At 39.1% G+C, this 12,299-nt stretch overlaps 1 protein-coding gene across 3 annotated transcripts in view; it reads right to left on the bottom strand.

Moving 5' to 3' along the window:
* Positions 1–12,299, bottom strand: part of cngk (cyclic nucleotide-gated potassium channel) — a 151,016-nt gene that overhangs the window by 87,867 nt on the left and 50,850 nt on the right. For all 3 annotated transcript variants that reach the window (XM_079847067.1, XM_079847068.1, XM_079847069.1), the window contains 2 exons: positions 2,064–2,196; positions 1,497–1,613 (listed from right to left, as the gene is read on the bottom strand). In XM_079847067.1, the coding sequence (XP_079703193.1) occupies positions 1,497–1,613; positions 2,064–2,196 (250 nt within the window). The remainder of the gene's footprint in view (positions 1–1,496; positions 1,614–2,063; positions 2,197–12,299) is intronic.

Below are 12,299 nucleotides of genomic sequence, written 5' to 3'. Positions count from 1 at the left end.
ATCATATATCCGCGAAAGTCTTACTAGTATCTCATTTCACACATATTTTGTTTCTGTGTTGATTCTATATTAAAATGTCAATACAATGTAATGTATTTTCTCTGGCTCTTGATTTTGTTCCGTTATTATGCTTGTTGTTGTCATCTGTTGACGTTGTACAAGCAGAATCATGTGGCGGACGCGGTTGGTCGGTGTGGTATTAGTCCCGCCCCTCCTCCACTGTGATTGGACGGTTGGGTAAAAAGTGACAGTGATGAGCGCTGCGTTTTACCAAAAGTTGAACATTCTTCAACTCTCGGCGACCAGTAAAAAACGCCGAACGCTCAGCGCTTCAGCGTGAAAAAGACGCTCAGCGCCTCGTTACGCTCATGGCGTTTTAAAAACGCGGCGCTCCCATTGAAAACAATTGAAAAAACACGCCAGCCGCGAGTAAAAACGCTTTGGTGGACACACGGCCAAACAGTGGTGGATTTTTCGGTACCTCTGCGATCAACTTCTCCACAATGTCGTCTGCCAATTTAAATGCACGAGCCCTTAAATTCGAGTGGATTCTGTTTGGCTGTGAGTGTTTTATCGTTTGACAGCTTGAAAAAAATAGTTCTGAAAGTGATCCCAACGATATCATTCTTCATATCTTTATCGTTATAGTTGTGGTGTGAACTCTGCTATTCTTTAATATGGAGAACGTTTTTTAGAACTATATCTTAATCGTTATCTTTACAGTTATCGTCCTTTACTATCGGGCCTTTAGTCCTAAAAGCATGAAATTAGCTTTTCTTTTTCTCAAAATAAATGCTAGTGATGGTACGCATTCTTGAGATGCCTTCAGTCACTTTGTATTGTAATGATGTAAACAGTGTAGCAATGATTTTCCAGCGTATCGCCTTTTCCAGGGATCTTACACCAGCTGAAAAACTGCCATTGAGATGAATTGGAATGCTAACAGATAATCATAATGCTAACCTCCTTGACCATAACCAATGCTGCACATACAAATATTTAGGGATGCACAATATATCGGTATCGGCCGATATCGGTTCATTTTTAATGTTATCGTTATCAGCCCAGTAAGAAACTTTGGCAGATATATTAAAGCTGATAAATAATGTATTATTTCCTTCAGCTGAGACTCTTCAGATGCGCACTGATCAACATGATGGTTTTGAATTGCTTGAAATATGATTAAAATCACTTTAAAAAAGGAAAATACGGTTATGTGCAACATGAGCAGCTCAAGTCTGTCATATCCGCTACATAAAATTATAACGAGAAAATTATAATTGTGTGTTTGGGACATGGCTTTTAATGGTGAGACTTTTTGGTATCAGGCTCTCAAAAATGATATAAAAATTTGGATTTTAGGTTTATCGGCCAATAAATCGGTTATCGACATTCAAATATAAAGAATCATCGGTTTTCGGTATCGGTCAAAATTCTCATATCGGTGCATCCTTACAAATATTACAATGAAAAAGGACAAAACAAGATAGACATACTGATATTTGGACCACAGGAGATTCATATAATTCATAACTCTGATCTGTAGGGAAGCACTGAAGTCATGTCGCACCATGAAGTGGCGCATTTCTGAAAAATGACTCTGGAACTTCACCCTAAGCAACAACAAAAAAAAGAAAGAAAAAAAAGCATCAATATGTGCATAAATTGAGCTAAATTACTGAATCTTATTATCAGAAAATGTATTCACAAAAATTAAACAGTTTGCAGTGAGAACCAAAGAGAGAAGTTTACTGCTGTACAAAGGCAAAATGCAATAGTGGGACTGAGAAAAATTTATTAAAATTTCTTGATTGATTTAAACCGTTTTCACACCCCATTTTCTCAGAATTTCAGCATAGTGACCCAAAATGTCTGTCATAGGACAGACCATAGTCCAATCTCATTCAATCAATAAAATGTCAATAAAGTCATTCAATAAATTTTAATAAAATGTGTAACTTTGTTTTGCCCTTGTACTACAGTATACCTTACTATGCTAAATGAGCTTTTGCTTCACAAAAAAAACTAGATTAAAATTAGTTTCTGTAGTCAGAAACATTTACCTGTTAGCATTTTCACCAGATATTGTGGAAGACATCTGGCTAACTATATAGTTTAAAATCAGCAAGCCAATAAGACCAATAACTGCTGCCAGACATTGTTCAAGCAAAGAGCCAGGAACGTTGTCTCCATATCCTGAAAAATAAAAATTGTGTCATAATGCGTTAGTCAACTATGGTTTCATCTTTACTGGTTCATAATAATGTAAGCACCATTTATCTTGGTGACAAGAAATATAAAAAATAATTGGAATTTCAAATTATGGCTATTTTATATGAATGTTTTGCTATCTACTTAAACCAAAACATTAATTGAGATATTAGTAAGCTAAATATATTCAAAATCATAATTTATACTCTCTGTCAGGAAGTCACTGTCATAAAGTTTCAACTTATGAAAAATGTTTTAAAAAATAGCTGCAAGCAGCAACTAACGGGGTTCAAGTGTTTTAAGACCTTTATGCCATCTGTGCTGTTATGGTCTAGGGCAGGGGTGCCCAACCCTGCTCCTGCCGATCGACTGTCCTGCACAGTTCATCTCCAATCCTAATCAAACACACCTGCCTTTAATTTTCAAGCGATCCTGGAGACGTTAATTGGTAGCTTCAGGTGTGTTTGATTAGGGTTGGAGATAAACTGTGCAGGACAGTCGATCGGCAGGAGCAGGGTTGGGCACCCCTGGTCTAGGGCTAGGCGACCCATTTGTATAACACCATTTTCAGTTTTTTTTTTTACATTAATCATAATGTGGCACAATTGTCGAAACTGATACCTAAGGAAAAATGAAGTGATTTTTTGTGAAAATTTGTTTTTAAGCATTTTCTTTTTTCAGTCAATGATGGAAACTAATATAAAAGGATTAGATTTAAAAGACTTCTTATCCTGCGGGTCCCTCTAGTTGAAAATAGTAGTATTAGAGCCTTCATCTTTCAGTTGAAATGGCTGATAGTTCATAATTTACAGTGAGCATCAGAATTTCATGAAACTAAGCATGTTTCTTTAAAATGACTTGTTCTCCATTTTGTACAGTTTTGATAAGTTTCTCTTTTGTGCACATAACATAAAAGTGTTTTCACACCTAGTTAGTTTGAGCCCTCCAAACACTCTCGGAGCGGTTCAGCATGTATATTCTAACAAACCAAGTGATCTCAGACCCCCCCCTAAAAGAACTCAAAAGTGAACCGTACTCAAACCACATCCGGAGGTGGTCTGAGTACAGTTTGTTTGCGAGATCGTTTGAGGTTTGTGATATGTGAAAGCGTGAGTACCTAACTAAGTTATATTTTGCGTCTTTGAACTGTCAAACACACACAAGGTTTACATAAACACAGTCGGTTATGTCTAAAGTGAAAGTAGACAGTTTGGAGGAAATCGGATGCGTTTCTGTATCCGTGCTGCATGAGCTCTAAAAATGATAGCAACCTAATAAATATATGCTACTGCTAGTCCTTAATGTTATTGAAACAACAAGAGAAAATCACTCAGAACTTCAAATAAGAATCAATGTATAATTTATACAGTGAAGTCTGTAGTATTTTATTTTTTACAATTGTTTGTTCAATTTCTTATTTGAATGGTGAACGCCCTAAATCCTAAAAGAGGCTATAACAGAACAGCTCTACAATGCCTAGCAATAGGCAATATAGCTCTAGCAATACAATGCGTAAAAGTACAACCCCAAATCAGAAAAAGTTGGGACACTGTACAAATTGTGAGTAAAAAAGGAATGGAATAATTTACAAATCTCATAAACTTATATTTTATTCACAATAGAATATAGATAACATATCAAATGTTGAAAGTGAGACATTTTGAAATGTCATGCCAAATATTGGCTCATTTTGGATTTCATGAGAGCTACACATTCCAAAAAAAAGTTGGGACAGGTAGCAATAAGAGGCCGGAAAAGTTAAATGTACATATAAGGAACAGTTGGAGGACCAATTTGCAACTTATTAGGTCAACTGGCAACATGATTGGGTATGAAAAAGAGCCTCTCAGAGTGGCAGTGTCTCTCAGAAGTCAAGATGGGCAGAGGATCATCAATTCCCCCAATGCTGCGGCGAAAAATAGTGGAGCAATATCAGAAAGGAGTTTCTCAGAGAAAAATTGCAAAGAGTTTGAAGTTATCATCATCTACAGTGCATAATATCATCCAAAGATTCAGAGAATCTGGAACAATCTCTGTGCGTAAGGGTCAAGGCCGGAAAACCATACTGGATGCCCGTGATCTTCGGGCCCTTAGACGGCACTGCATCACATACAGGAATGCTACTGTAATGGAAATCACAACATGGGCTCAGGAATACTTCCAGAAAACATTGTCGGTGAACACAATCCACCGTGCCATTCGCCGTTGCCAGCTAAAACTCTATAGGTCAAAAAAGAAGCCATATCTAAACAGGATCTAGAAGCGCAGGCGTTTTCTCTGGGCCAAGGCTCATTTAAAATGGACTGTGGCAAAGTGGAAAACTGTTCTGTGGTCAGACGAATCAAAATTTGAAGTTCTTTTTTGGAAAACTGGGACGCCATGTCATCCAGACTAAAGAGGACAAGGACAACCCAAGTTGTTATCAGCGCTCAGTTCAGAAGACTGCATCTCTGATGGTATGGGGTTGCATGAGTGCGTGTGGCATGGGCCGCTTACACATCTGGAAAGGCACCATCAATGCTGAAAGGTATATCCAAGTTCTAGAACAACATATGCTCCCATCCAGACGTCATCTCTTTCAGGGAAGACCTTGCATTTTCCCAACATGACAATGCCAGACCGACAATGCCAGACCATATACTGCATCAATTACAATATCATGGCTGCGTAGAAGGATCCAGGTACTGAAATGGCACAGCCTGCAGTCCTGGGGCCAGTTGCACCAACAGGGCTTTACTAAGCCTGGTCCTAACTGCTAAGTAGGTCTTAGTTAAGACCAGTCTTTAGAGTTGACCTAACGTCTGTTGCACCAACCAAACTTAAGCCTAGGCTTAACTACGCCTGGTCTTAGCGTTGCGCGTTCATGTGTTGTTGACCAGCAGCGCGCGTTGCTAGGTTACGCTGTAAACTATCTTCCGCTGTTTTGTTAACTTGTAACGTTAGCCGTATCAATGGAGGAGCAAAGAAAAAGAAAAGGAAATTTCACCGACATTGAAATACGAAAGTTAATAGAGCTGTACAGTCAGCACAGACACACACTGACTGCCAAGCAATCAAATACAATAACAAACAAGAAAAAACAAACAACATGGAGACAGATAACAGAGGCGATTAACGATTGCTCTGACTCCGGCTGCCTTCGGACTGAGAGCGATGTAAGAAAAAAGTGGAAAGACCTCCTGAGCAAAGCAAAAAAAGATTTGTCTGCAAAAAAACACCACCCGACCGGTGGGGGTCCTCCCCCAAAAACTTCCGTGTACAGTACCATAATTGTGGATATCTTTGGAGAGGATTCCCCGGCTTTTATTGGTTTGGTCGGTGCGGAAAGTGGCGGTACTGACATGGAAGAAACCTCTGTCTCTCCAGAGATGGATGTCGATCACTCAAGCGAGAGTGTGAATTGTGAAGGTGTGTAGCCTATATATTAGAGTAGCCTAGAATAACAGTTTTAGTAGTTGTCAGATAACAATGACAGATTATCTGTATTTTTAGACTCGATGGAGGACCCAGTCACTCCACAAAGTTCTCACGAACACAGCAGCGGTGCACCGCCGGTGAAACGGATGAGGAGGCTGGATAATCTGCAGCAGACACTTCTTGAGAAGGAAATTGTTAGAGTGGAGATTGAAACAAAAAAATTACAGACCGAGCAGGAAAAGTTGGAACTTGAAAAACAAAAAATATGTTTAGAAATACAGTTGCTCCAACAACAGATAAACAGGTCTTCTTCGCCTATTTCTGAAGAGGATGGGCGGTCTTTTGTATTTCTGTAAATAAGCCTAATGGCAAATTGTGTACAATGAATCAATGACAATTATATATGTAAATAAAAAAAAAAGTTTATTATAGACCTACTGGACTTTCTTTGTGGCTTATTTTTATGATTTACAACCTGCAGATAATTGGCAGAATTATTTTAACATTTATAAAGCATTAATAATGCGTGTACGGACTAGTCGTCCACCGACATCTTCATGCCCTGCATGGTCCACAGGGTCGACACCTTCCTCTGGCACCGGCTGATGGTGTTGCCTAGGGAGAGGGATCATCTTGGTGACACAGATGTTGTGGAGGACAGTGCACGCTGCTATTACGGTGCAGACTCGCTCAGGGTGCATCCGCATCTCTCCATCTCTCCAAGACAATGAAACCTAGAAAAAAATAGTCAATGATTACTGTAAACCTAAATGAGTCACTTTTTTTTACTATTAATAAATGAGCAAAACTTGGCCACTAAATATGTAATATTCAACTTTTTTTATTTATTTTTTTGACGATCGCCATATTCGTAGTGAACGCATACAGAGAAATGCACATGGATTACATAATCAGAGAGTAGCCTATGTTTTTTCGTTTTGAATTATTTCGTTTAAAGACATTTCAAGCTTTGTGTATTTGATGTATTTCTCATGTCTGTGTGAGGCATAAAATGAGTTTCGTTAACTTAGGATGAGACGCGCTCCCGTTAACGTGCAGTGCAAGTGACCGTGCGGGCGCATCCATGATTGTCTGCTATATACTTCTTATTTATTAAATAGGCTACAGGCAATTGTATGCTGAAAAAATGATTAAAATTAAGATACAATTTATCCAAAACGAAATTCACTTTAAAGAAAGGCTTTCTTCTGCAAAACAAAGTCATGTCTGACCCGCTCCATGTCTCTCGATATATTGATATATCTTACTCGTGCTGTTCACTTTTCATAATCAACATAGATAAAAAAATAACATTATAATATTTTAACAAAGCAACTGCTAGCCCACCCTAGCGCCGCCCATGTATATAGTTTTCAGTGATCTAGTGACCGCACTACATCAGCACCATGAATAGGGATACAGACACTGTGGAAAGGATTTTACCTGCGCTTGAGGACTCCGATGCACCGCTCAACGAGTGACCTAGTGGTGGTGTGGATGGTGTTATACCGTCGTTCTTGCTCAGTCCTTGGAGCAATTATAGGCGTCATCAGCCAGTGTTTCAGTGGGTATCCACTGTCGCCGAGAAGGAGCCCGTTTACTCTTCCAGCCTCGAAATCCTGGTATAACGCACTCTCCCGGAGGATGCGTGCGTCATGGGTAGATCCAGGCCATCTCGCCACCAGATTAAATATTTTGTAATTGGCGTCACAAGCAATCTGCACATTGATTGAATGGTATCCCTTGCGGTTGACATACAGATACTCATGCTCAGATGGTGCCTGGATCCGGACGTGAGTCCCATCGATGCAGCCCACAATACCAGGAATGCCAGAGGCCCGGCGGAATCGGCGTTTCATCACCGCAGACTCGGCCTCAGTGGGGAGGTGAGCAGATCGCGGAAGGCGATGGCTCAGTGCCAGTGACACTCTGCGGATGGCCCGACATGCGGTGGATTTGTGGACATTAATCATATCTCCAACAGTGTTTTGAAACACACCATTAGCATAAAAACGTAGCGCTATTCTGCCGTGCAAAGGCAAAAGACCGTAACTTCGTTTTTGGTCGAAAATGAGTTATTTATATTTTTGGCACATTCAAGACCTTCTTTATCATGTGGATAAGTATCTTGAATCAATTCCGTTTTTTTTTCGAGAAAATAATGATTTGTCTTAACAGTAACTTACAAAAGCCCATGAGAAACCAAGGCAGAACACCGTAACATCAGTTACCGCTCTTTGGCTTTGTTTTGGAACGCTCAAATTACGAGTTACGGTGCTCTGCCTTTGTTTAGCCGCGCGTCAATATGAAGTTACTGTGCCGGTGTTCAATCAAATAATGCTACCTACCAGATTGTACGGTTATCTGCCTTTGTTTTAATGTCCATTAAAATTAAAATTACGGTGTAGCCTGTGTACGTTGTACAGCTGCCATCAGTCGCTCTAACTTCTGATGTCCTCAGAGCGGTCAGAACATTTAGTATGGTCTGCTCCATCGACAAACGTGCGATATCGATCGCGAAGGATTATGCAGAGTTGACAGAAAAACGTTACACACTGCCGTATCAGATGAATACAACCAAGAATTAAAGCTCGGCAAACTAGCTGGCAGAGTGCCAAAACTTCGCCTTCAGCCCCGCCCTAAACGCGGTCGAGTCAACACTGGACTAATAGGAGGTATTTTGTCATGTCAAATGTATTAATAATGCCATCAGAATGCAACCAAAGCACAGGATAGCAATAAGTAGATGGCTATAAATAATTGTAAATCATACAAAATAAATGCCATGATCACTAGATTTTATACAGGTGTGTACTTATCATTATAGATAATGATTTTGTTAATGGTGATCAGCAACTAAATATTGATAATGTGGAAGTTACTGCCTTTTGCCTTGGCATGACTTCTCACTTTTTGCTGACAATACAAAGGCAGAGTACAGTAACTTTAAAATAGTGGTCAAAAGTCAAGTTTGAGCTCAAGATTTTTTTATGTATATAATTTCCATTACTAAAACATCTATTTGCCAGATTTCCAGTGTCCTACCTATAATTAATTTGGCGGGACAACTAAAAATCTTTAAAGTCATTTTTCTCAGTTCCACACTCTAGCGACTTAAGGTCTTTTGCCTTTGTAGGGCAGTATTAACAGCTGTAATGCTGGTGTCAATGCTGCGTTGTGGTCCGATACATACTGTAAGTCGGGTGACAGCTCTTCAACAAGTTCATATATATCCCTCCTACAGAATCGAAACCTCTCTATCAGCTCCTCATCATTGTAAAGGTCCAATGGATTGCTTCTGTCCCGAATAACTCTCTCCCGTCTAAAAGCCCGCTCATTGTAAAGTCTGTGTATAAGGCGCTCCATGTCTTTACTACTGTATTTACTTATGTGGTTACGAAGTGGTTACTATAGAAACATTATCTATCAGATAACGGCTATTAACGCTATTATATGCCTAGATTTTGAATTTACGCCTGCTACTGACTAGGCGTAAGATTTACGCCCGGTCTTAGCGAGAAGAGGACTTAAGCCTGGATGGTGCAACGGTCGTAACTTTTAGGTCGGACTTAGAATGCTGAGTTAAGACCTACTTACCTTAAGACCAGGTGTACGCCCTGTTGGTGCAACTGGCTCCAGATCTTTCAGTCATAGAAAACATTTGGTGCATCATAAAGAGTTATGATTTGCAACATAGTTGAGCAACTAGAAGCCTGTATTAGACAAGAATGGGACAACATTCCTATTCCTAAACTTGAGCAACTTGTCTCCTCAGTCCCCAGACGTTTGCAGACTGTTATAAAAGGAAGAGGGGATGCCACACAGTGGTAAACATGGCCTTGTCCCAACTTTTTTTGGAATGTGTAGCTCTCATGAAATCCAAAATGAGCCAATATTTGGCATGACATTTCAAAATGTCTCACTTTCAACATTTGATATGTTATCTATATTCTATTGTGAATAAAATATAAGTTTATGAGATTTGTAAATTATTCCATTCCTTTTTTACTCACAATTTGTACAGTGTCCCAACTTTTTCTGATTTGGGGTTGTAAAAAAGAAGTACCTGAGCACCCAGAAAATATACAGACACAGATCGAGAGTAAACCCAATCGCAGGTATTAATTGATTCTAGGACTGGATAGGTTAAGATCATAGCGCTGGTGAAAGCTACTTTCAAACGTTGGAAAGCATGGGAGGTTTTGACTGTCAAGAACAGAGATTTGTCAGGATCGTAGGAGGGAGGTCAATGGTGCTGTGATGATGTAGTTTGGTCAGGTTCCAGGAGTAGATAAAAATGGAGATACTCCCAGAAAACCTCGTTCATGAAACCATGGACCCCCCTAGAGGTACCGAGCTCCACCCACAAAAATACTGTGGGAAACAAAGTAGGCTATATGATGGTCTACAAAAAATACAAATTTAATTATCTTACTATTAAAATACATGATCAGGATTTTACCACCTCCGCCTCGTTTTGAGCCATGAAAAACCCTGTGAGGTCATTTTGATGTAGTGATGATGGCTGCACGTCTTTCTTTGAGGTAACCATTGCTAACACAAGAACACAATGAGCCCTATCTTGCACACAGCGCAAATGACTTGTACACTGACACATGTATAATTCCTATTTTGCACCCGACGCACAGTGGACTTTTCCCTCCACAGACGCACGTTGGTAAACTAGGAAATGAACTTGCGCTCCCGGGGGCGGTGCAGCGAAAAGAGGAGGCGTGTTCTGGCGCAAACGTTCCCTGGTGCTATTTTGCAGGTTTAGAAAACAAATCCGCCACAGACCAGGAAAAACCTAGTCTAAAGTCAGTGGCGCGTTGCGCATGTTATTCAGATGCTATTTTAAGGGCGCACGCTTGGCCATAATCAATGTAGTGTGTGCACAATGCGCATATGATTCTCTCATCTACACAGAAACAGCAGTTGGGCAATTCCACGCAAAGGTCATCCTTACCATGAAAAAATAAAGTTTTTACCTAAAGATCAAAACCCCTTTTAAGTTGTCCATTTAGGTCTGTAATATACTGTATTAATGTGCTGTATCAGAAATTTTAAGAAAATTGCCTTGTTTTTCCACCACATATGAGGTGAGCAACAATGCTAAAATTTTTATTTCAACCAGCCAAATTTCATGCTTTCAAAAGAGGTATCAAAGACCCCCCTTTTAAAAACTTAATTTGAACATAAAGCATTTTGCTGAAAGATGGAGGCATGCCTGAGAAATAAATATACTAATTTGGTCATAACAGCACTGCCTGTTGAATTTATAAGGGCTTTAATAAAGAGGTCTCGACGCTTCAGTGCTCTGTCACGTCCGTAACGTTTTAAAGATTAAGTTTATATAATACAACAATTATAAATGCAAATAACTTGAAACTTTATATGCAAAGCTAAACTATGTTTATGCTTACTAGGATCGACATTTCATTCCACTACTTTGCTCTGAACAACCATAATAATGCGTTACGGACGTGACCGTTACGGACGCTTCACATCAAATCATATGCACTTGTGATCGGTTTCAGGCTTACCATATATTCAATGCATATCCAATAATCGCAATAATATTTGTGCTTTGTTAGTTTTAATATGAAAAAATGTCTCAACTTTCAAATTCAGTCTATTTTATAACAAAATGTAAACAATAGAGACCGCTCTTTAATACGGCGTGGTATATTTCTGTATATATAGCGCCTCAGTGCGCGGCGGATAAAGTGCACATGAACGGATCTTCTCTTCCTCTGCCAGTTACAGGACGAAATATGAATATCAGAAGGTAGTATATGATACAGTACAACTTAAAGAAGAGCATGTCTTATAGCCATAGGTCACTTCCTTCGGGATGTCGCGTTTTTCCCTCTTGGTTAAAACATGAATATTCATCATAATCCCGCGATCAAGCTGACAAAATAACAGTGATATTGCAATCATTTTGACTCACGACTTAACCCTTATGTGCTGTTGGGGATGTTTTCATCCACTATGGGGTATTTTTGAGTCTAAATTTGGCCATAACTTTTTCTGTGTTTCAGCAAATGGAATGATTTTTGGTGACAAATCTTATTTTGACACATATTTTGGGAAAATGCTTTGAAATTTTTCAAAAACTCAACAGTACACTGTGGGCAAATTTACTACCCTTTCGTTATGTTTCGTGGCTGAAAACAGCCACTACTTTAAACTGCTGTAAAAATGTATCAGATAAATATTTTTTTCAATTTTTTTTGCATAAATCTATTAATCAACCTCAGTCCTGCTCAAAAATACTAAATGTTTGAAAAAAATTCAGGATTTTAACTCTTTAATTGCCAAATTCGTAAATGATGTCACTGATTTGGGAAAAAAACACACACAAAATGACTCATTTTCAATATAAAATGTGATTGTGGACTGGATTTTTTTTTACCTTTTATCACAGTCTTGGACATGTCAAAGATTAGAAACAACATTGGTTTTGATGCATTGTTAGTTTTTGTGCAGCATCAGATTTTAACTTTTTCTCCCTCATTTACTGTTCGTGGCTGTTTTTGCCCCATTGACTTCCATTATAACCACATTTTTTGATTGCAAAGTCATGACACCATATAATCATGCATTTTTGATTGTTGGTGGTTTTCCCTGTTGGGAAGAGGTAAAATTTGTCATTTTTACTGTTGATA

This window comes from Squalius cephalus (assembly GCF_949319135.1).
Source record: "Squalius cephalus genome assembly, chromosome: 17".
Classification (NCBI taxonomy): Eukaryota; Metazoa; Chordata; class Actinopteri; order Cypriniformes; family Leuciscidae; genus Squalius; species Squalius cephalus.
Note: the sequence above shows the minus strand (reverse complement) of the source record. Positions and strands in the feature narration are given on the sequence as shown.